The sequence below is a fragment of the Acinonyx jubatus genome, chromosome A2 (assembly GCF_027475565.1).
Source record: "Acinonyx jubatus isolate Ajub_Pintada_27869175 chromosome A2, VMU_Ajub_asm_v1.0, whole genome shotgun sequence".
In the NCBI taxonomy this organism is placed as follows: Eukaryota; Metazoa; Chordata; class Mammalia; order Carnivora; family Felidae; genus Acinonyx; species Acinonyx jubatus.
In genome coordinates, this window is record NC_069383.1 from 14,802,012 (window position 1) to 14,829,227 (window position 27,216).

At 46.7% G+C, this 27,216-nt stretch overlaps 1 protein-coding gene across 8 annotated transcripts in view; it reads left to right on the top strand.

Annotated features, from left to right (window-relative positions):
• The window catches only part of HIPK2 (homeodomain interacting protein kinase 2), a 180,280-nt gene that overhangs the window by 135,838 nt on the left and 17,226 nt on the right, over positions 1-27,216 (top strand). For 2 of the 8 annotated variants that reach the window (XM_053218009.1, XM_053218010.1), the window contains exons 7-12: positions 588-750; positions 4,082-4,208; positions 5,145-5,266; positions 14,994-15,133; positions 17,822-18,001; positions 20,428-20,709. In XM_053218009.1, the coding sequence (XP_053073984.1) occupies positions 588-750; positions 4,082-4,208; positions 5,145-5,266; positions 14,994-15,133; positions 17,822-18,001; positions 20,428-20,709 (1,014 nt within the window). Of the gene's footprint in view, positions 1-587; positions 751-4,000; positions 4,209-5,144; positions 5,267-14,990; positions 15,134-17,821; positions 18,002-20,427; positions 20,710-27,216 lie in introns of all 8 variants that reach the window. The other 6 variants (XM_053218008.1, XM_053218011.1, XM_027075587.2 and 3 more) reach the window with 3 other exon arrangements.

Genomic DNA, 27,216 nt, shown 5'->3' on the forward strand with positions numbered 1-27,216 from the left:
TTGCAAGCAACTGCCACACTTCTCAATAAATGTTAACCACTATTATCCGTTATTACTGGTATTACTGTTCCCATTACTGTTCCCATTACTGCACTGGAACACGTGCAGTTCCAGTGGGGACAAAGAGTGCCAACTGGGTCCGGATACGGGTTTGGCTGGTTCCTCGGCTGTCCCCTAGATGGCGCTGGTGCCCCAGAAGCACAACGAGTTGTCTTTGGTAAGGTGGAGGCGGGAAGGTGCTGTTTAATGTTCCCAGAGTAAACCATACACCACCCCGAACGCTGAGAATGATCAGTGAAGTTGGTCCAGCAGATCAGCGATATGAGGAAATGCAGCGAGAGCCGTCAAGTCTGTTGTGCTATGGAGAACCTTTGCCCATCCTGGGGGAAATTCATCTGAATAAAACTGACTTGAGCAAATGCAGACTTCGCATGAGAAATCCAGGAAATTTAGACCTAAAGTTAAGTTTTCCCAGTGGTCTTGTTTACTAGATTAACTGTTCTCTCCCTTTCTCTCCGTCTTCTCCCCCCCTTATACTGCGTTACCCTCTTCTCTTTCCCTTATGCCTCTGTCTTTTGCATGAACAGCGTCAAATCATGTTTCCAGAACATGGAGATTTGCAAGCGTCGGGTGAATATGTATGACACCGTGAACCAGAGCAAGACCCCTTTCATCACGCATGTGGCCCCCAGCACGTCCACCAACCTGACCATGACTTTCAACAACCAGCTGAACACTGTCCACAACCAGGTGAATGGGGAGCAAAGGGGAAGGTGGGCAAGGCCGACTGTGCATCAGGAATTGTATTTTCCCACCAAACCTAGTCAGGAGGCCAAATTCCTCCAGTATCATATAGAAGAGACAATATGCACAAAATTCCTCTACTGTCGTGTTTAACTATGTAAGAAAGTGTTTGCTTCCACGGTTATTTCCTTTGAGAGACCCAGGGACCCTGTAAAGGTACTCTTTCTGAGATAGTACCTCTTAGTGTTTCCCTTGGTCCTGAGGTGGGAATAACATAAAGTCTCCTGCTATAATCCGTTTATGCCTGACACGTGCCTGGTAAAGAATTCTAGCACTGGAAGGGACACTGGCGGTCACCCCATTCGGGTCTCTCCCTCTTGTCCCCACACTGCTGGGTCCACCTGATCTCCTTTCAGGACAGATAAAAGCTGTCCTTTCTCCAAGTCACAGGGGAAATCAATTCATCAGTCTGTCACCAGAATCCCAGCAGCTGGAATCAGAAGGGACCAGGAGAGTAAGGCTTTTTTCTCACAGATACCCAACTTTTTGAAAAAATTAGCAGAACCCCATATTTAACATGCTGTTTAAAATAGGGGTAACATACTTACCAGAAATACTTACTGGTTGAATAATTTCCAAATCCTAGTCTGGGCTGCCTCTGCTATTTAAGACACTTTTACTTTTATTCCCAAATTCCAGTCTTATCACTTCCCCCAAAGAACTAACTGCCCCTAGATTTTTCCAGCCTTGGTATCAGTCTGCAGTGGCCACAACTCTCCCGTGTGTGTGTGTGTGTGTGTGTTCTAGAGGAGGAGAGGAGTGTATATGTTCTAATCCCCAAGTATGAATACCTCCGTCTGGCCATCCACTCACTTCTCTGTCACTGAAAAGGCACCAACCCCAGCTTCCAGCCTCTTCTCCCTCACGTCCCCCCTCTCCTAGGCATCCCTCTCTCCCCCACCTAAACTCCAGGAGAGGCCACGTGGAATGTGCCACCCTCGGGACCACTGGTGTCCTTAAAGCTCTCCTTAGAGAGTAGAGCTTGTGCTCTCTAGGACCTGGAGTCCAAAGTAACAAACAGTCCCGCCCAGTGCCTGGCCCTGCACTCAGGCTAAGGTGTCCACAGCCAGACATATGCGCGCCTTGACAAAATACCACCACAGTTTTGTCCTTCAGCACCAGAACCCCATCACGTCAGCTGGCAGATGGGTTAATATTATAAAGAAGTTCATCTAAATTGACGGTGTCAGGGAGGGTTTCAGTGTGGAGCACACGGGCCCCAGGCGAGGCCTTGAAGCAAGCACAGAGGCTTGGAGAGAATGTGCTGGGAGGATTTGTGTGAGTCTGCAGGGCCTGTGCTCTCCGGCTGGTGCCATGAGCACAGAAAGCAGAGGGAGGTAAATTTGGAAGGGAAGGTTGGCCAAACCATGGGTAAGGAGTGCCAGACCCAAACGCGCATATAGTGTTTATTAGACAGTATTTGGAGATTTGAGGGCAGAGGTGACAACATGCACAAAGTAGTCTTTTGGAAAGAATGTTCTAGCCTCAGTGCCCAAGAAGAACTGGAAGGGAGAAAGCAGAGGCCAGAACTTCACTGAACAGAGCCCAGCCACCAGGGGAGAAACCCTGAGAGTCAGGTTCCAGGGACGATTGGAAGAAGGCAGGCGTAGGGGAGACAGAAGAGTCGAGGACCCGCGTTGGGGACCTGGAGGGTGCCGGTCCCCAAAGAGGGAAGCTCGGGGCACAAGCCGGCAGTGGGAAATGGGGACAGGGCGAGGCTCCAGGAGAGGTTCTCTGGGTAGAGAACAGAGAGGAAACAGTAAGAGAACACAGACGCCGGCCTACACATGGTACGCACAACCCAGAGGCCCAAAACCCACTCTTTGTGGCAATTTGTATTCTAAAACCCAAACGTGTGTGCTACATAATTTAGTGATTACTTTCAAGCAAATTAATTTGCTTAATACTAAAATTGGGCATAAAACCTAGGTACAAAAAAAAAAAAAACCAAAAAACCACATAAACTGAGTAGCCTTTTTATCAAATCTGACGTGTACGTACCCTTCTTAAAACTCTACTTCTGTACTTGTCCAGGATGCCTTGTGGCTCTTTCCTCCTCGTCCATAACCTCTAGTGGCAAAATCTGTGTTAGGCAATGTTGAATTCGATGACCCCGGTAACCTCCACCTGTCTTGCTGCAGGATCCGTGTGAAGAAGCTAGAAAATTCCCAATTTAGAACCGATTTTCCTTCTGTGGCCTTGCTTTCCATGGAAGTTCATTCTCAAGTGAGGTCTCTTTCCGAAAGAGGCAGGAGAAAGAAAGCACATGATTTCAGAATCCATTTTAACCCTCTCCATTTAAGTTCCCCTGAGCCATCGGCGTCTTTCCTCTCTGGCCTCCAGCCTACGAAGCTGAACCAGCGTAAGAAGGCCCCAAACTCCAGTGAGAAACCCCAGGATCGGTGTGTCCCTCTCCCTGGCTGGCTGTTAATGTAGCGCGTTTATTTGCAGTAACCTGTTCCGCAGCTATCTGAGGGTATCTGTGAACAGTGCTCGCCTCAGACCTGAGCGGGGAAGGCCCCCTTCCGAGGCCCACTTCAGCCTCCCTCCATGTCTGTGTGCTTCCGTGCCAAGCTCTGGGTACCCAGGACGCTGTGCCCGCGGAGGCCTCCTCCTGGCTCTGCCTCCCAAGTGTGGACAGCACCGCAGGCCCCAGGGAAGGGGTGTGTGGACAGAGCTTAGAGGTGTGGGCTGGCAGGCCCATATACATGCACCGAGAGCCCCCCAAGTCATGGGACACAGCTGGGTCAGGAAGAGAAGGCAGTCAGGGGGTGAGCAGCAGCCAAGGGATCCAAGAGTCCTAAACTCAAACCCGGCCTTCCAGGTTGTTGGAAGGTAAAAGGGCAGAACATGAACGGTTTCTGGCCTGATTTTTAACTTTGCAGTTTGTAGACTTACGGCACGCAAGCTTCCGTTTGCACTCTGGTCCAGGCCCCACACAGGTTAGGCATTGGCCCGAGTATAAGCACCAAAGGGGCTGCTGAGGTGAATGTGGCTGCAGGTGCCTGCTTTTCCCTGAGCCTTCAACTGTGTTTCCACTGCCCTCTGTTTTTGCTTTTTTGGCTCTTGGTTTTTGTTTATTTGTTTACTCCTCTTTGAGTTCGTTTATTTGATTTAGACTCGCGTCTCCCAACATGCCACGTCCCTCATTTTTTATTTTTGTTTATTTTTTGTTCAATCCCCATCATTCCTTTAGGCTCCCACCTCCACCAGTGCCACTATTTCCTTAGCCAATCCCGAAGTCTCCATACTAAACTACCAATCTGCACTCTACCAGCCCTCAGCGGCGTCCATGGCTGCAGTGGCCCAGCGGAGCCTGCCCCTGCAGACGGGAACAGCCCAGATCTGTGCCCGGCCTGACCCCTTCCAGCAAGCTCTCATCGTGTGTCCGCCCGGCTTCCAAGGTAAGGCTGAGCAGACCCGGCCCCTCACCTGCTCCTTCCTGTTCCACCTCCAGGGAACCGGCGCCCACCTCCCTGGACTAAGGCTGAGGCCAAGGCCCTCTTCATTTCCGAGAGAGCACTGGCATTGCTGAACGTCAGGGCCCCTCTCCTACTCTGGCCAGCCTAGAAACAATAGGACTTAGGCTTCAGCACCAAGTTGTTTTTCTCCCCACCTGCTGGTGTTTTTGTCCCAGGCCAGCTGTCTGTAAATACCCACGTTGTCTGTGTTCTTCTTGTTAGGCTGATGTCAGCTTGTATTTCCTCCAGTGAAATGTCCTCGGGGCTTGCCACTCTCTGACAGCCAACTGGGTCCAGTTCTCACGAAGAATATGAATCTGTCCAAAAAGGACCTCCCACGCCTGTCCCCCAAATGATTCTTTAGCCATGCACCTCAACACTCTTCTCCTGAAAGTTCTAAGAACCAGCCAGGGTTGACTGTGTACGAGGTCTCGGGGTCTACGGAAAGCTCCGTATCTGTTCCCAAATGTGACACCCTGTGGCTTGAGCCTGTGTGTGGATGCTCAGTTCCAGACAGAGGGCTTCCAGTGGATTCACAGGCCATTCCCCGACACCCCTGCTTTGACATACACCAGTGTATTTTCATGTCAGAAGCTGTCTTTCTGGCGTAATTTGTCAGCATAACCGTTCCATCTTTGGCTTTCCAGACTCCTTAATTTGACCTCCTAGTCTCCGAAAACATTCCAAGTTGGTTTCTGTGGCTTTAACATTTTTAAGTTGGAAACTGAAGGGGAGACTTGCAAAGGACCAGGTGATACCTGGCGGGGACTGGTGCGAAGGGGAGATGGGAGCGGACGTAGCTGGCTAGGAAGGTTCTCCGCGTCCGGCTGTTTCCAGCCGCTCACCAACCCCTCTCTCCCTTGCCGCTGTCCGGAACAGGGCTGCAGGCCTCTCCCTCTAAGCACGCTGGCTATTCCGTGCGAATGGAGAATGCGGTTCCCCTCGTCACTCAAGCCCCGGGAGCACAGCCCCTTCAGATCCAACCAGGTCTGCTGGCCCAGGTAATTCCTTCTTTATTATTACTGGTATTGCCATTATCCCTGTTAATGTTGTTCACAAAAGAGATATATCTCTGCTAATTCCCTCCGTGGTAATGAGTTAGGTGCTTGGACTCATTAGAAGATACCAGTAATATTCTGAATGATCCCTCGGTGAATCACCTCCCTACGTTATCTTGCTTATAATTCCAAGAAGAAATTTAGACATAGGGAGAGTCTGGGGAAATTATTATTAACTATTGTGGCTTTATAATGCAAATGAATATGGAAGACATAGGTTTTAATCCTAACTCTACTAATAACTGTGTGACCTCAGGCAAGTCAGTTAACATTTCTTTGCCTCAAATTTCTTTCTTACCAGATAGAAATGATTTTATTTTTAGAGCCAAAAGGAGCCTTGGAGATGTATCTCCTTATTTTATAGGGAGTTGCAAAACCAGGATCACAGAAGCTGTGAGCTGGAACCTTCCTTATCTGTTCACAGAGGTACTCCAATGGTAGAGGGGGAGCACAAGAGTTGAAAGTGGTTGGAAATGCGTAAAGCGTTGTGGAAGTTTAAGGTAACGTAGGGATGCAGTGATAACAGTAATCGATCCTTAATGGCACTTGAGCAAATACATCATCATTATGCCAGACACTCTGTAACTGTTTAATTGATTTAATCCCCACAACAGCACGAGATAAGTAAGGCATTTGTCTCCAGTTGACAAATACGGAGAGCAGGCACAATCAGTGGCTCAGAGTCCCCCAGCAAATAGGTGCCAGAACCAGGACACGAACCCTGGAGGTCGGATGCTGGCATCTGTATTTAGCCACCGTGCCACATTGCCCCCATACTTTCATTTCTATCACTGGGCGTCAAGGACAGCCTAACCTACATGTTGTCCGTTTAGAAGCACGTTTATTTTTAAATAAGGTAGGTTCCCAAAGCCTCCTCTCAGAGTGTTCCTACGGACACTTGACTTACGGTATCTTTTGTTGAATAGAAGTTTTTGGTTTGGGGGCACCTGGGTGGCTCAGTCGGTGAAGCCTCTGACTTGTTGGTTTCAGCTCAGTTTGTGACCTCACGGTTCATGAGTTCAAGCCCCACATCAGGCTCTGCGCTGACAGCACGGAGCCTGCTTGGGATTCTCTCTCTCCCTCTCTCTGCCTCTCCCCTGCTCACTCATATGCACTCTCTCTCTCTCTCAAAATAAATAAACTTTATTTTAAAAAAAAGAAGTTTTGGGGGTGCCTGGGTGGCTCAGTTAGTTGAGCGTCCGACTTCAGCTCAGGTCATGATCTCGCAGTCTGTGAGTTCAAGCCCCACGTCAGGCTCTGTGCTGACAGCTCAGAGCCTGGAGCCTGCTTTGGATTCTGTGTCTCCCTCTCTCTCTGTCCCTCTCCTGCTCATGCTCTGTCTCTCAAAAATAAATGAACATTTAAAAAAAAGTTTTTGGTTTTAATTTTAACGTAGTGAAACTGCACAGGTCTGTTTGGGCTCTCTTTTCCACTGGCCTTCCTCATCCTGCCGTCTTAACTGTGATAACTAACACCTGTCTTGCTGTCTGATTGGGAAAGCCTTGTTCCTGTTTCGTTTTTCAAAAGTCCCCTGTCTGTCCTTGTCCCTTCACTTTTCATATGAATTTAAACATCACTGTTACAAACAAAACAGTCATTGGCTCAGAGTCGCACAGCAATTAGCCAACTGTCTTCTCTTTTTTCTTTTCTCTTCTTTTAGCAATTATCTTTTCAAAACAGAAAACCCTGATGTGCATTTACTAGACTGGGGCTAAATCTATATTTACTTTAGGAAAAGCTGACATCCTTATGGCATTAAGTCATTTCAGGCACAAACACGGCATAACTGTATATGTTATCTTTCACTCTTTTTATTAAAGTTTTCTTCTGTTAGAACAGTTCCTAAATATTTTACAGGTTTTGCTATTCATAATTTTATTGATTTTATTTTCCGAGTATTTGGTTTTGGTCTATAGGACTAAAACTGATTTTGGTCTACTGAGTTTGTTATCTGGAAGTCCTTCTAAACTCTGATTAGTTATGATTGTTTCTGGGAATTCCCTTGGATTTCTTCTATGGACCATCTTACTAGCTTTGTTTCTTCCTTTACACTCCTTATTCTACTGTGCTGCTAGCACCTCAAAACAATGATCACTAACAGTGTTGACACTGGACATCCTTAATTGGTCCCTGACTTTACAGGAAATTCTTCTAGCTATTTGCCATATTTGGTCTGCTATCGATATTGGGTGGAGACAGCTTTCCCAAGCTTGCTAATCTTTTAATGAATATTGAGTTATGTCACACGTTCTTTCTGCATCTGTTAAAATACTTGTGTTTTTTGTTCATTAATCTATTACTGTGACACGTTACATTAATAGGTTCTTAATGTTAAACTATCCTTATATTTCCAAGATGAGCTTTAATCATGTTCGTTTGATATGCTTGTGTGCTTTCCAGTATTGGGCTATTTGTACATATGTGGTTAGTGTTTTTATTTCTATGTTCAGAAGTGAGAAATGGCATATAATTTCTCTTTCTTATAGAATCCTTATCTAACTTGAGCATCGAGGTTACCCCGTCTCATAAAATGTGTTGGATATTATTAACCTCTTTTTCTGTTTCCTGGAACAGCTTATTTAAGGTTGATATTAACCATTCTTCATCTCTGTTCTTAAATGCAAATTGACTCCGCAGTGACCACTAACACCAGCTTCTGGTGGCACACCAAATTTTGTTGCTGAAAATTTATAAACAGAGAATCTTCTGTACTTAAAGCAAGCCTTTTCTTCCCTCTCTCACTGGTCCTCATGGCTTCTTTTTGCTCGCACGGTTTCGTAGTAGGGAGTTCGGAAAAAGCCGAGAAAGATCAAGAGAAGGAACCATAGGTTCACTCTGGGGGCAGCATAGCTTGTTCGTACTTTATCTGAGTGGCAGAAACCCAGACCAGCCTCCCAGTGCTCCTCCTTTGTGAGCCAAAACCTAGAGAACTCACATGTACTTACAGATCTTTTTTCGTTGGCGCACTTAACCCCGGTAAGCCAGAAATCATTTCTGAAAGAAACAATAATTAGCATTCTTATTAGCTAACCTCAGCTTTCTCCGTTGTTCAGTTTGGTGCAAACCAACAGGCTCAGCATTTCTGAATTTGTTTGTGTTTTAATCATAGCAGGGAAGAGCTTTGCTTTTTTGCCCACTTGAAAAAGAGTCCCTAGAGTGCTGTAAATCTCCAAGCGGGCTTAACCCAAAGCTGTAATCCGGAGCGAGAATAAAAATTACATGTGCAAAGATCTTAGTCACTGCAGTGTTTATAACGGGGAGCTGCTGGAAGCAGTTTGAATGTCCATCAGTAGGAGATTTGTTAAATAAATGGATGTGTACACAAAATGGAACGCCACATAGCCATTAAAAAGGACACGGAACACCAATGCGCCCCCACATGCAAAGATTTCTTGTATTAGGTGAAAACAACTTCCTGCCCTATCCAGGATCACGTCAGTTGGTTGCTTTTCTGTCAGTTGGTTGCTTTTTCTTTCTCTGTTTGTCACTTAATCCATGCCAGTGTGTTAGTGTAAAGGGGGAGCTCTCTCCTAGGTATTTTTAAATATCCCTTCAAAGGACAAAAGTAAGCTAACTTACAAAACTAGTATGGTGGCTATAAAAAAGCAATAACTAAACATTTAAACTAGTGCCTTCATTTTTCTCTGGGTAAATTTCTAGGTATCAGGCAGAGGCACCCCAAATATTATTCTTTACTTTAAACATAGCTGAAAAGTGGGCATCATTCTTTTTACAAATATTTAAACCTTAGGAGCGCCTGAGTGGCTCAGTTGGTTAAGAGTCCGACTTCGGCTCAGGTCATGATCTCCTGGGTCGTGAGTTCAAGCCCTGCGTCGGGCTCTGTTCTGACAGCTCGGAGCCTGGAGCCTGCTTCATATTCTGTGTTTCCCTCTCTCTCTGCCCCTCTCCTGCTCATGTTCTCTCTCTCTCTCTCTCTCTCTCTCTCTCAAAAATAAACAAACATTTAAAAAATATTAAAATATTTAAATCTTTTCAAGGTTTTTATTTGTGAAGGTTTAGGAACGGAGTCATTTGAATCCATCCCACGTTAGTTTTGTTTGCTTTGCTTTTTCCTCCCCACCTTCCAGCAGCACCCCATGTCCTTTGAAGGGAAGCAGTCTCTCCGGGGTTCCCCAAGGATGTGTGTGCATGGGAGGCCGGAGTGAAATGACACCCTCCTGTTTACATGATACGGGAGTGATCTTTACCAACCGTCTTGCCAGTCCCAGCCTTGCTGGTACTCCCCACAGGGGGCTGTCCCCTCTGTCGTCCCATGCCTGGGGCCTGCGCTCACACCTTGACCACCATCAGAGATTGTGGATAAGTGGATAAAGGCAGAGAGATGGAACATACAGCTCTTGATTGAGACAGTATTGAATTTAGCTCACTTTTCAAGTTGGCAGGATCCAAAACCCCCTTGGACTCGCAAGGCTGGAACAGAAATTCAGAGCGCCCCCAAGAGGTGGAGGTTTGCCATATCCTTCTAGACCCCAGCCTTTTGAAGGTCTATGCATGCTTCTAGTCCTCGCACCCGAATCCCTTTAAATGTCTCCCTGGAACTTTTTCAGCCGTCCAGATTACAAAACTTCAGTGCTGCTCATTCATTACCTCCTCTGGTAACATTTTCAGCAAGCAGTCCCTCCAGCCATTCTGTCTTGCTATCTGCTTCTGTCTTGCTTGGTGCCTGGGTTGTTAATGAATAAGGAACACTTTTTCATGTGACTTTTATGCCTTCACCACCAGCCCTGATCCTGAATAGAGCCATCGTTTCTGCGCATCCTCTCCATAAAGTAAGGTAGTACACTGGTGAGAACATGGGCTCTGAAATTTGATTGCCTGGAAGTCAGAGAAGCCAGTCCCACTGCTTACCAGCTACATAACTGTAGGGAACCTACTTTTGAATTTAACGTTTTTTTCAAATTAACACATGTACCTAATTTTTAAAGTGAAATGAAAAAAAAAAAAAAGTGAAATGAGTCCACAGACTTCTAAGAAAATGGTAGTTGCCTGCTCTATCCCACCCCCAATTTCCACTTCCCCCAAATAATTTTTAAACTCTTTTGTTTTGTTTGTTCATAAAGTTTATTTATTTTGGGAGAGCGAGAGTGCTCAGGAGGGGCAGAAAGAGAGGGAGAGAGAATCCCAAGCAGGCTCTGCTCTGTCAGCACAGAGCCCGATGTGGAGCTTCAACTCGTGAGCCATGAGATCATGCCTTGAGCTGAAACCAAGTGTCAGATGCTTAACTGACTGAGCCACCCAGGTGCCCCAAGTCTTTTATTTTGTTATTTAACTCCCATGTTTCTAAATAACGTGCTTAAACTGCTTTTTACTGATCTTCCCATTTTGGGTATCAATGGACTTCCTACTATGGAAGATAAAGACTTAGCCCCCTAACCCACCCCAGCCCAACAGCACACACGCAGTCATGCTCTCTCTGTCTTGCTCGTTCTCTCTCTTCCTTTCCCCCATTCTTACCATGGAAGTTTCTTATTCCACCACTCTGCATTATTTACATACTTACTACCATCAGTATTGTATAATATTCTCAGTTGAGCCTCACAGCATACTATGATTCTATTTCTTTTCCTAGACAACTTGTTTTTCCTGGGGTTGATGGCGGTTTCATTTTTTCATTTGGTTGGTTCCCTCTCTGTACATTTATATGCAACCCCAGATTCCTCCAGAGCCAGTCATGGTTTGGGTGTCTGATGCGTTGACGTGTTTCAGCTTATTGACAAGTTGTGTCTGTTGGTTTTTTCTCTTTCTGAGAACTTTTTAAGACTCTCCTTGTCCACAGTGGTCTGAAATTTCATAATCTATATGCTTTCCCATGGGTGATTCTTTATACATTGTTCTGAACACTGTTTTTGCCCTTTCAGTATGGAAGTTTTTATTTTTCCTTCGTTAATTTTTTCCCATCCATTTTCACTCCTTCTTTGTGAAATTCTTCATTGGGTGTTGGCACTCCTGAATTGATCTAATGATTTTCATGTATCTCCCCCCACTCCCCACCATTTTCCCTCTATATATTCTATCTGTGCTATCTTACCACAGTTGAGATTTTCTCAACTTTTTTTAAAACCTTCTATGGAAGGGCGCCTGCATGGTTCATTCAGTTAAGCATCTGACTCTTGATTTTGGCTCCGGCCATGATCTCACAGTTCGTGAGATTGAGCCCCATGTCGGGCTGTGAGCCGACAGGGTGGAGCCTGCTTGGGATTCTCTCTCTCTCTCTCTCTCTGCCCCTCCCCTGCTCGCACACTCTATCTCTCTCAAAAATAAATAAACTTAAAAAAAAAAAACCTTCTATGGAATTAATTTGTTATAGTTCTCATTTCTAAGAATTCTTATTCTCTGAATACAGATATGGATATATAAATGTATATTCCTATATATGACCTTGTTTCATATATATATATATATGATTGAAACAAAATAAACATTTTTTAAACTCTGTGTACAGTATAAATTTTCGGAAATTTTCTTCTGATTCCTACACTGTTTTTGTTTCCTCTGAGTTTCTTGTTTTGTCTTAGACTTTGAGGTTAGAAGCTTCCTTTAATATCTGGTTATCGTTGGCTGTTCACTTGTATTTAAGACTGGAGCACTGGAAAGCTAATTTGAAAGCTGCAGAAGGGGCAGGACTGTTGAATGTGGTCTCTCTAGTCTGAGAGGGGTGAGCCCGTGATTGTCATTGGCAGACTCCCTACTCCTCACATGTGTTTGTAGTTCTTTATCTTGGACTTGTGGGTTTTCCTAGAGAGGATCTTCCTGCCTCCTGCTTTGGCGGGGAGTGGGGAGGGACGGTGTAAGCCTACATACCAGGGATCTGCAACCTGAGGGGTAAAGGAATCTCACGGTTTAATATGCAGACTTGACCTTAGATGCCCCAGTCTTCTGACTCCGTAATTGCCCTTCTCTTTCCCAGCTTCCAAAATTTTGCTAATGGTTATTGTCGCCCCTGTTGTTTCTGTCCTTACGGATCTCTGTATTATGTTTTTATTCCTTCACTATCATTTCAGTTGGGTTTAGAGAAGGAGTGCAATAAATATATACGTTTAATTTACTGCCTTTTTGGGTAGGTTATTTAGTTTCTGTGTAGTTCAGTTTATCCGTCTGAGAAATAGGAAAAAATAATAGTCCTTAGCTCACAGAACTGGTGTTAACATGAAGTGAGAAACCTACCTATGGTCTTAGCTCTGTGCTTGGCACCAAGAAGTATGGGCTGTAATCTTAAAAATGTATTACAAAGTAATAAGTTATAAACTGTACAAGCGTATACAAGTCATTATACAAGTATGAAGTGTCATCTCAAATGAGTTGAACGTGTCCATCAGTGAAAGGGGTCAAAAACAGCCTTTACCCCATCTCTTTCAGGTACAATGCTAACATCCATTTTAGGGGAGTGGGGGAAAAAATGTCCTTAACTTGTTATCAAGATTTATTATTTAAAAGTGACAGTCAAAACACATGCGTTTCCAGAAAGCTGAAAAGTTTCAAAGTTGTTTAAATGTTACTGCCAACGAAATTGTTATTCATTTAACTTTTTGAACTTGTAACTGTTTTAATTGATCGATTAAATTATTTTTCTGCTGTGTCTGAATTCAGTAAGCTTGAAATATAGTTAACTATAATTAATTGCCTTGGTAGGATTGCTTCTTTCATCTTACAACAAACATTAAGCACTTTCTGTATGAACTGTTGTCCCTAAGCTTTTTGCCTGTATCAAAATAGATCAGTAAGCAAACAGGCAAGGTAAAAAAGGTATGAGACCTCATGGGGCCTCCTCTGCACCATGAGAAGGATGGACCAGGTGAACCATCCACTCAGATCTAAAATGTGCTTTTGGGGCGCCTGGGTGGCTCAGTCGGTTGAGCGTCCGACTTCAGCTCAGGTCATGATCTCACAGTTCGTGGGTTCAAGCCCCGCATCAGGCTATGTGCTGACGGCTCAGAGCCTGGAGCCTGCTTCAGATCCTGTGTTTCCCTCTCTTTCTGCCCCTCCCCCGCTGACACTTTGTCTCACTCTGTTTCTCAAAAATAAATAAATGCAAAAAAAATTTTTTTAAATAAATAAAATAAAATGTGCTTTTATCATTTTTATGCACATCACTTTTTATAACGCTTTGACTCAAGTTTGTGATTCATTTCCAAGTGTGTGTTTGTACATATGAGCCAAAACACACGTATTAAAGATGCAGCCTAGGGGCGCCTGGGTGGCTCAGTCGGTTGGGTGACCGACTTCGGCTCAGGTCATGATCTCATGGTCTGTGAGTTCGAGCCCCGCATCGGGCTCTGTGCTGACAGCTCAGAGCCTGGAGCCTGTTTCAGATTCTGTGTCTCCCTCTCTCTCTGACCCTCCCCCGTTTATGCTCTGTCCCTCTCTGTCTCAAAAATAAATAAATGTAAAAAAAAAATTTTTTTTTTAAATAAAAAAAAAAAAGATGCAGCCTAAAAAAAAAAGATACAGTTTGTGGAGCACTGTATTACATAAATCACCCAGTGTTAGTGATATCCAGCCCAGTGGAAAGAACGAGATATAACTGAAATCATACATCTTTAAATTCTTGACCTGCCCGAGATTTTACCTTAGTGGTGTTCCTTTCAGTGTCCAACTATGGACAACTGTGTTCAGTCTGAATCACTTGATAACCAAAGGCAAGCAGGGTAGTGATTGAGAATACAGAAAGCAGAGAACACCACATAGATCTCCCCCCCCCCCCGCCCCGCCACCGTGAGTCTGTTCATTTTAGACTTCTTAGGAAAATCTTAATATTTATGTAGAATCAAGCTATGACCCTCCAACTACATCTCATTTTTGCTTTGAGGTAAGGTCAAGGTAATTCTCAATTAAGCTTACAGTCCCAGCTAAGAATTTTATTTCATGCTTGCTTGCTTGCTCTCAGATGTGGGCAAGTAGTAGATATTTGGTGATCTCAGAATTATGTTAACTTAGCGGTGCCTAGGTGGCTCAGTCAGCTGAGCATCTAAATCTTGATTTCTGCTTAGGTCATGATCCCAGGGTCATGGGATCGAGCTCCATGTTGGGCTCAGCATGGAGCCCACTTGGGATTCATTCATTCATTCTCTCTCTCTCTCTCCTTCCCTTCCTCCCTCCCATGCTTGCACGCACGCACTCTCTCTCTCTTAAATAAATACATAGTTTTAATTAAAAGTAAAGAATTATGCTAACTTAGATTCAGAAGATAACACAACTTGGAGGTCTAGACTCTAATAAACAAATGGTAAAATAGTAAATAAAGGATATTAGATGGAAAACTTCTTGAGGGCAAAAAGTCACCCTTGTGTGGTCCAATTCAACTGTCTCAATCTCTTGCACATGGTTGCGTGCCAGAACAAATCAATATGCGAACTTTTGGAAACTGTGAGCACTGTTCTTAGAGCAAATTATAAATAAATCATTCCTCAACATGAATAAATGCCTTCCATACGACTCTTTGCCCATGTACTTATTATCTTCTAGGTAGTTCCCAGATGTGAGTTTTATCTCCCCTTACCTTAGTTTTTGAGGCCAAAGACCAGGTCTCCACTTTGACACCCATCACAGGGTCCAGAACAACCTGGGGCACAGAATAAGGGCTTGACTCATTATTGAGTGATTGTGTGATTAACAAACATGTTGATGGCCCATGTCCTCTGTTCTGCAGCAGGCCTGGCCAAGTGGGACCCAGCAAATCCTGCTTCCCCCAGCATGGCAGCAGCTGACCGGAGTGGCCACCCACACATCAGTGCAGCACGCGACTGTGATTCCCGAGACCATGGCAGGCACCCAGCAGTTGGCCGACTGGAGGTAAGCAGGAAAGCACGTGTGTCTGTGTCCACGGCTCACCCAGAGAGCTGCCGGACTGGCCTGCATTGTGAATTCTCTGGTTTACAGGGAACTTTTGAAATTAAACAGAGTATTAGGTGGGATACAACTACAGTGCAATGAGGGTGAATTTTTAAATAAATGTAAATCAGCTTCATTACTTTATGGTCACTTGTCATTTTCGACCCCAAATTCAGTTACATCACTTGATCGCCGGTGTGATCCAGGGACCCGCATCTGGATGGTTCTTGGTTTGTTTCTCAGAATTAAATTCCACTCCCGGAAAACAAAGATTTGTCGGCAGTGAAAGAATGCGGAAGAGAGTCCCGGAGGCTCCTACGCGATTCTAGAAAGTGTTCTCGAGGTGTTTTGAGACATGGGCACACTGGAGTTGTATCTGCCCTCTCGGGGGAAAGCTGACAGAATGGGGTTTATTTGGAATGGTAAACTCTGGCATGTTTGCTGAACGTGCCTCTTCAGTTAATAGTCATAGCTGATAGATCAAAGTCCATTTTCCACAGACCCCAGAGGCACGTGCTGACAGCCACCAGCACACCATAGCCCTGTATGTTTCCAGAACCCCACCCATCCCACTCACTGACTTCCTCACCAACACCTTGCTCTGTTGTTCTTATGGCCACTTTCCACTTCTTGTACTGTCCACCCACTCCGTCCCAACACCACCACTGTGCCCCCCGCACCGATGGCAGTCCCCAAGTTGTCTCCGGCTTCCCGTGGCCCTCTGGGCTCTCTCGTGCAGCCCGAACATCCGGCGTCTCTCCACCTTCCGACACTCTCCATACCAACCGTGGAGCCGCCTTGCAATTTCTTTTTGGATCTAAGAGGCTGTTGTGAATGAAGAGCGCCTGGTAAAACGAGGCGTGGAGATAGAAGCCCCAGGTCAGGCCTCAAATGAAGCTTCCTCTATTCCTCCATTGAATTTTCTGACTAGTACAAACAAGAGAGGACGCAGGCTCTTTCCTGCAGCCCCACTCACTTCCCACCGACAACACCCACCAAGTCCACCCCCACTCATTGGAAGCACTTTCAAACAAGGTAAAACTGGGTTCAGTTCTGGCTCTGCATGATCCGAGTGAGGCCTTTATGAGCCTCAGTTTCTTCAATACCGTGGGCATAACAATGCCTACCTCCCAGAACTGCCGGGAGGTTTAAATGAAGATAAACTGCAAAGCGCTTGACCTGTATTTAACACATATTATACTAGCACCTGGTACGTGACAGGCAGTAAATAAATCTGTTATCTTCCCTTCCCCCATTTACGCTGGTTCATGCTCAGAGAGATTGCCTTCCCTCTCTAGCTCATTAGGAACAGTGACCGAGTGGAAAGCTATTTGACCAATTGGTTTTTTCTCCCCCCGCCTTTCTCCTAAAAGACCATACACATGCCGTGCTACTTTTTTCCTTTGTCTTTCAGCGTTTATAACTCATTTAACTTCAGCAAAACTCACTTACACAGATTTTCTCATTCCTCCTCCCTCCTCAGCTCTTACCTGGTTACCACAGAGAACACTTAACACTTTCTTTCCAATCTCTTCTCCATTTCACGTGTGGGCCAAAGAACATGCACAATCATGTAAACAAAAGAGAGAGGTACGGATCCTAGACTTTCCTATCAAAGGAAAAAGAATGCCATGTCCGTAGAAGAAATAGCAACAACACAGTAAAGAAGCCATAACATCTGTTTCTAAATGTAAATGTCCAAGACTCTATCAAAATCTCTACACAAGTACCTACTTACTTCTTTTTCCTTATTCATCCTTTTCCCCAAGTTGCAAAGATGAATTTTGTAGTATTTTTAAAATTCAAATGAAGTCTCCTTTAACTTTTCATCTCATTGTGTGATAAATGGGCTTTGATGGGCAAGTCTCTGAATTAATCACCACCTGTAATATTTCGTTGGGAAAACAACCCTCTGAGCTCCATACAACCCAGATCGTAAGAACTTTGAAAGAGAACCGGCTTTCAGGATAATGGCTGCCAGCAGTACTTCTGTCGATAGGTGTCTCATATTAACTCTGACTTAGTACCAAGTTCCATTCACATCTTGTCAACCTTCAGTTAATCTAATTGTTCATTCAGCAAGCATGTCATTAACTGATCAGCTGCTACACGCCTGAGCATTGTGCTAGCCACGGAGAGAATTCAAAAGAATGTTAACACTTTCAAACAGCAGAAACCTACGACTCCTGGTTTCCAAAGCTGTTTTAACAGAAACGACAAATTCCTCGTTTGTAAAGTGGTATTACAGTATCCTACCTCACAGAATGCAATAACCCATTTAAAAGTACTTGTAAATTCTAAAATAAAATGCACAGTGCAGTCATCTGTTTAGGGACTTTAAAAGGGAGAGGGGATAGTTATCTCCTCTCCGCTGAACCTGCAACTTGCCAATTCTTCCCCCTCGAAACGACCTCTTTCTCACTTACCCACAAACCGTGTTGCTGCCCACTCCTTCAGAACAGCACTTAAACTTCACCATACCTGGGAGACCTACCTGGTGAGCTCATCTCTTCAACAACTCCCTGAGCTAGTGAGAACCAACTTTTAGTTTTAATTTGGCTTTTAATCGGGGAGGAAGCTTTATCTTAAAAAGAAGCTCCATATTTATAAAATCAATAAAGAGCCTTGTTTCTCCCATCTCCCGCTCAGGAACACCCACGCTCACGGCAGCCATTACAATCCCATCATGCAGCAGCCTGCGCTATTGACTGGTCATGTGACCCTTCCAGCAGCCCAGCCCTTAAATGTAGGCGTGGCCCACGTGATGCGGCAGCAGCCAACCAGCACCACCTCCTCCCGGAAGAGTAAGCAGCACCAGTCCTCTGCAAGGTAGGTGGTGGGAGTTGCCCTTGAGGAGAAAAACTTCAGAAGATTGCAAGTTACAGAGATGTTTTTTAAGTTTTATCTATTTATTTTGAGAGAGAGAGAAAGAGAGCATAGAGCAGGGGAGGGGCAGAGAGACGCAGAGACAGAATCCCAAGCAGTCTCCACAGTGTCACCACAGAGCCCGATACGGGGCTCAAACTCACCAACCATGAGATCATGACCCAAGCCGAGACCAAGAATCGGACGCTTAACTGACTGAGCTACCCAGGCACCCCAAAATGTGCTTTCTTTGAAATCTGAGGTCTAAGGTAACTCATTTAGCTGCTTCCTGAATTATAAGCAATAACTTTGGTTAATCCTAGGCATTACCAGCAGAATAATCTTACTCATTCCCTTTCAATTCAGTCTCATCTCAATGAACTCTTAAAAATCAAGGCAGAGAAAAGGCCACATACTGCATGATCCCATTTATATGGCATTTTGGAAAGGCAAAAGCAGATCAGGAGTTGCCAGGCACTACTGGGTGGGCGAGGAGGGGGATTGACAAGGAAAGAGCATGAGGGAACTTCCCAGGGTGATGAAAAAGTTCTCTGGGTTGGCAGAGGCAACATGTACATTTGTCAAAACTCATCAAACACTTACAAAGGGTGACTTTGTGTGTGTGTGTGTGTGTGTGTGTGTGTGTGTGTGTATAATCAAAATTGTGTGGCTGCAGAATTGCTTCTACATTTTTCTCCAGCAGCACTGACTTTGGAGGCCCTTAATTGTTTCTTTGGAATAGGTTAATCAAGAGAAAGAAGTCCAGTACATAAAATGTCTAGTGAATTTTGGTTTTACTCCCTCATTTAACCAGGGGCCAGATATTAGGCCTATGTTTTTTGTTTTTTGTTTTTTGTTTTTTTATTATTCTCCTCTGAAGATTAACCCAAGAGCTGACTTCCTTTGAGTTGTCATTCTTCTTCAAGATTTCTTATTTGGGTGTTTCTGACAACCCACAGAAATCCATCTCAGATCTGAGGCAGCTCCGTGACAATGCACCCATGTCGTTATTAGACGGGGTGGCAACGGAGGCCACCGCCTCAGTCCTTTGCTCTGTCATGCCCAGCCGTGTGGGTGGTCACACGGAATACCAGCCTGACCCTGTGCTGATCTTAGCACCCTCATGGCTCACCTTGGCAAGCGGGGGCAGTAAGAACTCTTAGCCTCCCAACCTGTTGACAAGCCCCTCCCTGTTGCCAAGTCACCACCCAGCTGGCTTTATGACGGCTTATTGCCAGTGCTTCTCAAGATCGGTATAATTATACTGAAAGTTTTGTATTTGTCTATTTTTAAGACCAATGCCTTAGGCAAAACAGAAGGCTCTCCCTTGTTGGGCGGTGCAGCCAGGCTCCCTTTCCTTTCAACAGTGCCAAGTGGAGCTATTTCAACTGCTGGGGTAGTGAAAACATAACCTCAAAATTGTAACAAAGCAAGCAGTAACAAATGTATAGGTTATGCTGACTACAAACAGTGGGCCAATGCTACCGGTAAAAGTTAGCGCCCACCCCCCAGAAAGGAACAAGCAACATATCTGACACCAGCTAGATAGAAAATTAAATAAATCTACAGAATTGTTTTCATCTTCCTGCCTTTTAGCTAGAAAGCGCTAGAACCTGTAAGGACATACCAGGATCTTCAAAAGTTTCTTTGGCCTCTCACTGTACAGATACGACCGAGGTCGGCAAAGGTTGGTGGGTGGGGAAAAGATAAGGCATTGTTTCCCCAAAGTTACCATAAACCACAGTTGCCAGTCTGTTAAGGAATTTCGAGTCGATCAAAAACTCCAGATTAAAAGGTCCCTGGTTAAGTACACCTTTTCCTCCTGCATCCTGCCCAGCTTTTCATTCCAGCTCAAACAGACGGGGAGACTTCCTATGAGGCTGGTGTTTGCGTTTCATGCGTGGCAGAACAGCCATTAGCAAGGACACCAAAGCTTTATGTGGCAAATAACATTTCTTTCAACTCCCTTCAAAACAAGACCCAAGTACACGACCAGAGAACCACCAGATGGAGCTCAGGAAGCCAGGCCTTGACCCCCCGAAGACGGGGCTGCAGTGGAGCAGACAGCCCTGAGGCCCAGGGCACTGCACCTGCCCCCACAGACCAGCCGGGTCCTTGAGCACGAGCTTAAAGCCCTGGCCGCTCCCTTTGTCCTGCTGGGAACAGGCACGTGGCCCCGAACCAGAGCCCAGACAGGGCCATCTGCGTAGCAAGTAACCGAAAGAAAGAGCTTCAGGGGCAGCCGCTTCTGCAATTACAGAAGACACCCGAGTGCCTGAGCCTCCGACTCTTGAATGGAGATCGGGCAAGGCTGGTGTCTGTGGACCTCCTCGGGAGGAGCCGCGGGGCCCGGCCTTCCTCCGTGAGCGTGCGTGGCTTTGTCGTTACAGAAACGTCTCCACCTGTGAGGTGTCCTCCTCGCAGGCCATCAGCTCCCCTCAGCGGTCCAAGCGCGTCAAGGAGAACACGCCTCCGCGCTGCGCCCTGGTGCACAGCAGCCCCGCCTGCAGCTCCTCCGTCACGTGCGGGTGGGGCGACGGGGCGTCCAGCACCACCAGGGAGCGGCAGCGGCAGACGATCGTCATTCCCGACACCCCCAGCCCCACGGTCAGCGTCATCACCATCAGCAGCGACACGGACGAGGAGGAGGAACAGAAGCATGCGCCCACCAGGTGAGGCTGTGCCACCTTCGGACGCGCGGGAGGGAGCAGGGCGGGGGCGCGCCGGGTCCTCCGTGGGCCCGGGCCGCTGTCCATCCTCAGACGTGATGAGCTCTGGCTCCTGACCCCCAAGTGTTGGTCTTGTCGTGTCCTCGAGTCCTGAAGTGGTGTCAAGGGACCATCAAACAGAGTTTCCATAATTGTTCAATGCCAAAACAATCCGGAGTCACTTTGGTCTCGAAAAATAGTTCTAGTCTCCATACATTTGGGCGACTTGAGACCAATTGTGCACAACGCCAGTGTATCTCAAGTCCTGTGTGAGCTTAAACATCTCTGCCTTGGGCTGTTGAATTTGTTCCCAGTTGGTCAGGATATTTCTCTAGCACCGCCTTGGCGCTCTCGGAATTCGAAATCATTGTCCAATTAATCAGAAATTTCTCTGTGTCTGATTAACCCAATCTTTCGAGCTGCCGGTTGGCTCTTCACCCAGAGAGCGTTACTGTTTGTTCCAAAGTAGTAAGAACTCCTTTTATGCTCTGTATGCCTCCTGGGAAGGGGAAAGGAATATTTATTGTATTTGCAAGACTATTAACCCTGGCACCAAAGCCTCTTTTCCTACATTTTTCAGCCAGACTTCAGCAGGGTGCGGTTTGTACTTGGGCTGCCTGATGAGCCCCTGGAGCTAGCCCCTCCAGAACAGTTAGCCCCCTGGCCTTCTGCATCCCCAGGGGCCTCCGGGCCTCGTAGATCCCGAAGGCTCACAACCCCAACTCCGACCCGCTGGCCTCTCCCGCTGGGACCAAGCGTCGGGGACGGGAGGAGGCCTGTCACCGCCGAGCCCAGCGCTTCTGGTCAACACATATACCGCTCCCTGATGCGAAGCTTAACATTCACAATTCGGCCCCGGTTATTCATTCCTGATTGGTACAGTGTAACTAATTAGTAGTCACCAGTCTTCTTGATTAAATAATACATTCCCACACTTGAGATCATTACCAAATGTACAGATAGACTAAAACAGTCTCACTGTAGCTGTTCCAGTCCAGGCTCTCCCCTTCCTGTCTTCATAATGAACTCTATTTTGTTTTGTTATCTCATGCTAGACCTAGTACATGTCCCATTCCAGTATCCTCCTTCCCCTCTTAACGTCTCAGCGTGGCCTTCAGTGTGTCTCAGAAGAGAATATAGTGGAACACTTCTGGGGCGGGGGAGGGGGGCACTGGGGGATGCCGTGGGGGGTGGGCTGCACTGGGGAGACCGGACGCAGTGTTTCACTCCCCACCTGAAACTGTTCCGGGACTGGCCTTGGTTTCCCTTTTTGATAACAGCCCCCAAGTTGAGTCAATACTCTGTCCTCCCCAGCGCCTCGTGCCTCGCAGCCCAGGAATGTCGTGGGCTCAGGTGGTCCCATCACAAAGAGAAAGGTTTTTCCCAGCCCGGAGCGGTCTGTCCACACGTTTATAGCATTGGCCATAAAACGGGCCAAGCAGCCCCCACACAGCCCTTTGCTACAACTGGGAAAAAGACAAAGCAATTTAAAAATCTGACAATCAACTAGATTGGACTATCGTTTTTGAAGTATGAGATTCGAACTGACACAGAATCTCAACATACGTGCTCAGGAGAGAATTGAATAGTGTGTCTAAGGAAAAGCAGGATGAGAGAGCCGTCTCTCCACCAATCAGACGGCTGCCGGGGCTGAGCACAGCGCCAAGCCAAAGCACAGACTGCTTCCGCGGTGGTCCCCAAAGCCCCAGAAAGAAACAGAACTGAAATTCTTGGCAGCGTGCAAGGACCTTGTTGTAAATCAGTTGAGACCTAGGGGAGGGCATGGAAGGAGACCGTGGCAGGTGCACGCGTGAGGAACAACCACCAGTAGTGACGGTGGCCTACCGAGCATTGGAGCTTCATAAAATGAAAAATGCAGGGGACTGCCTGGGACGTTCCACCACATGGGGAAAGCTGCAGAGTGAGGCCAGAGAGGAATCGGGAAGGGTTCCAGCGGTCGGCAGTTGTGACAGGAAGCTCGCAGAATGAGGGGATGGGTGTTTTCTGGAGAGATCAAATGACTGTTGCCTTGAAAAAGTGTCTCAAGACCCAAGAAGACAGGAAAGTGTATTTGAGTCTGAGTAGGATAAAACAGAACCCCATAGCTGTTTTATTTATAGACAAACCACTGGATAATGTGATCACATTATTGTGACTGTGTTTTGGAGTGAGAGAAAAACGGAGAGGAAATATGATTACTCGTTCTTAAAAATCAGAATTACCATAAAATTTAACACAGTAAATATTTATTGCCCCCACCAGTGTGAGAGATCATGCTAGGAACTGCAGGTGTTACATAAATAAGGTAGGCAGTCTCTGTCCTCAGGAGGTTTGCAGGGTAAGAAGCAAGATAAGACACGTACAAATCATAACACAAAACGGAGTATCAGTCCTGTAAAAACTAGCAGAGTGCTGTGGACATTCAAAGGGAAAATAGCTTGAGAAAATAGCAGGAACAGCGGACTTTCTGGGGTCAAAGGTCCAAAGGGTGTAGAAAGAGAGGGGGTGAGATTGCAGATTCCAGGAGGTCAGTGGCAGGCAGGGAAGCTGGGGCCTCAGAGGTGGGCTCGTAGGATCCAGAGCGCAGAGGGGCCGCAGATCAGAGACAAAGCAGAGGCAGGGACGACAGGGATTTCCGAATGGAAAGGGGATTTGAGGGTCTCCCCTTCAATGGAGGTGGTCGACTTCAGGAAATACTAAGGAGCTCACGGGAGAGCACCGGTCTTGGGAAAACAAGGATGTGCCCCCAAGGGCAGCCCGTCGGGGAGCCTCTTGGCCTCCCTCCAGCTAGAAGCTTTTCTTGCCTGTCCGTGTTCCCATTTGAACACTCAAGATTTCCCTGCTCGTTCCCAAACCTAATTTCTCCTGTGCCGTGAGCATCTCGATCCTGAGCTGCTGTGTTCCCGACCTCGTTTCCTGTTTGCTACTCACCCCAGGACCAGCCCTGGGACTCTGTCTAAAATGCTCATTGCTTCCCCTAACGTGACTCAGCCCCCGTACAGCAGCCAGAGGGTGAGGGGGCCGATGACGCTCACAGAGACGGCGATCATGGTGGCACATGGAGGCCCTTCCACCACCAGCGTCTTTTAGAGCCGGTACGAGGCACACAGTGGCGAACCCACACTGTTAGGCCTATTTGAGGGTGTCACCAAGTCTCTGGGACCAGAGGACATTGCCTAGAATTTTTAGGGGAACGCAAGGCAAAGTCACTATTCCAGACCCCCGTATTTGACGCTGTTAGTTGCCAGAGCAGACGGATGGTCACCAGCTCCTACCTGTGAGGAAGGTTCCAGAGCACGAGGTGCAGGCTGGGAGTGAGCCGATTAAAGGGGAGGGAAATCATGACACACATTTACTGAGTGTTCCCATTTGCACTGTCCTGTGTGTCTTTCAGTAGAGTATACAAGGCAGGTAGTTCTACTCCACTCGATAGATGAGGAAACCAAGACCCAGGAAAGATAAGTGACTCACCCCGATTGATGACGTTTCTGAGGAGCACAATTGGAATTCGGGTCCCGTGCCGTGGAAGACACGGCAGTCTCGGGTTACTGGCAAAAATAACTGATTTCTCTTTGGTTATGAACTTGACCAATGTGAACTCTGTCCTGCCCCCTCCTCTGACCACCCCCACGCGGTCATGCCCGCTGTGTGCAGGGCAGCAGCCCAAGGCTATGGGAGGTCCAGAGTCTGTCCACCGAGCCCCGACTGGGTACCCGGTGTCCGTCACAGTGCTGAGCTCTAGCAGCAAGAAGGGCAGAGGTCAGCTCTTCTGATTCTTCGAGAAGACGTTTTAAAGTGAGGGGACCGACAAAGACCCGGCAGCCTGCTTTTTCTCAACGAGTGGCTGCTGGACTAGGGGGCTCCTGGGGCACGGCTGGAGAATTGTTGTAAAGATAGAAAGCACACCAATCTGCAGTTTTTCTGGGTGCCCTGAGAGGAAGTCATAGAACCAGTCTTATTTTAACCATTTATAAATGATTTTGATTAGAGGAACATTTGACTGTATGTGCTGAATAAGCCATCTTCTCTCCCTTGAAATCTCCTCGAACGAAGTTTATTGGTGCCTATCTTATTATTCAGACTCTTTGCTAACCTTGCCTTGTGCTGAAACTGCCCTTTAGAGGCCGTATCACACAGGCTTCAGTCATGAGGATAGTTTTTTTTTAAGAAGTTTTTTTTTTAAGTTTATTTTTATTTATTTTGAGAGAGAGAGAGAGAGAGACGGAATCCCAAGCAGGCTCCTCACTGTCCGTGTGGAGCCCGATGCGGGGCTCGATTCACAAACCGAGATCATGACCTGAGCCCGAGTCAAGAGTCGGACACTTAACTGACTGAGCCACCCAGGCGCCCCATGAGGGTAGATTTTAAAATGTGTGACCAGAGTGGCTCATGTCGACTGATCAGCTAGAAACCATTCCTTCATGTATTCCTTCATTCGGTTACCGGGATATTTCTGGTAGACAGGTTTTCATCTCCTGAGGTCAGCAGGGCTCTGTGACGTCCTGCATCCCTTTGTGCGTGTAGGCAGCCGCTCCAGAGTATTACCACCGGTGTCACCAAAATGTAAACTTTAAGAAAGTTGCTTCATTAACATCACTCAGTATTTCAGATAGGGATCACTCTTAAAATGTTTGTATAAAAACTATTTGACCCTAAATGTTCTTCTTTCCACTAAATTGCAATTCTGGACCCATAACTGCAGACAAAAGGCGTAGTCAGGACACCGATAAGCTGCTGCTCAAAAGAGTTTGGCCTGAAAGACTGACGTGTCCTTGGCAGAGGGGAACACCCACACTCAGGTGTTACCAGCCAGGCGGAGCCACCCCGAGGTGGACCCCACGTCCTTGGCCACCTGCAGCCATACCACTCTCTACTCGTGCTCCTGGTTTGTGAGCCTCAGAGAAGAGACCGGAACCCAACATGTGGCATCATGAGAAGGGGCTTTGTTGTTTTGCAGTTTTGTTTTGTTTTTTTAATATGGAATTTATTGTCAAATTGGTTTCCATGCAACACCCAGGGCTCATCCCAACAGGCGCCCTCCTCAAATTTTGCAGTTTTAAGTTGCAACGCAGCCCCAGGTTGGAGGAGTTCTCAGTCATCCGACTCCTTTCAGGAGACAGAAAGGTGTCTTGTCAAGCTGACCTCAACGCATCGTCTCTACATCCTCTTCTGTGCCTTCACAGCACCCCCGCGGGTTGAGTAGTGTGGCCAATGGGCTGCCTTTTACGAAAGGGCAGCATCTTGAAGAAGGGACCCTCCACCCGACCATTCCCAGCAGCCTGTCCTAACACTGCAGCCTGTGACCAGGCCATCACTGACCCATGGCAGCTTCCACAGGCCAGAGGGAAGAGGGGTGGGACAGTGCTGGGTGTCACACGGGCAGAGCGGTGTTCGGTGGCTGGATTGTAGAAGGAAATGGAAGGAGAAGGAACACCATGCTTGTACTGTGTGTGGTGTGGTGGGGACCAGGCCCGTGGCTCATCCACACCTTGCTTGCTTCTGATTTCTCAGGAAGGTGGTCTTGCAAGACTGTCTTCCTGCTGGTGTGTGTGTGTGTGTGTGTGTGTGTGGTAAGAGAGAGACCTACATATAGATATAAACATGTAAATAGGGCGCCTGGGTGGCTCAGTCAGTTGAGTGTCCGACATCGGCTCAGGTCATGATCTCTCAGTTCGTGAGTTCAAGCCCACATTGGGCCCTGTGCTGACAGCTCAGAGCCTGGAGCCTGCTTCAGATTCTGAGTCTCCCTCTCTCTGCCCCTTCCCCACTCATGCTGTGTCTCTCTCTGTCTCTCAAAAAATGAATAAGCGTTAAAAAAATTTTTTTTCAAACATGTAAATAATATAACTTGAACGTATGTGCCAAATTTAAAATGTAGGGTTTTTTTTGTTGTTGTTGTTCTCACTGATGACTTCAAATTGAGAGCTAAGAAATATATCAGAAGGAGCACATTAGCCTGGAGGTATCAGCTTCTGGTCCCTGTCCTCACAAGGGCAGATTAAACGTACTCAGCCGTGTATGTCTAACTGGGTGGAGGGGGCATGGGAATAGGACAGTGAGCCACACGCATCCCCGTGAAAGTGGTAGCGCCAGCAGCCCTCCTCTCCATCAGCTGAGACACCTGTCAGTGTGAAGGACTCCATGCCCTGTGCTTAGATGTCCCGTGCTTAGAGAAGAACACTGTCACCGGAACCAGAAAGAGGAGTTACAGTCAGTTTACATTTTCAGGGCTTGTGGGTAGGAAAGGTGGGGTAAAAGGGAAATGGCATAGTGACAAAATGAGAGCATGCTCACGATAACTCAATAGCAAAAAAACTAAACGTGACTACAAAATGGGCTAAGAACTTGAATAGATTTTTTTTTTAAGCTTATTTATTTTGAGAGAGAGAGCGTGTGTGTGCTTGAGAGGGCGAGGGGCAGAGAGGGAGAGAGAAAATCCCAAGCAGGCTGCATGCTATCACCACAGAGCCC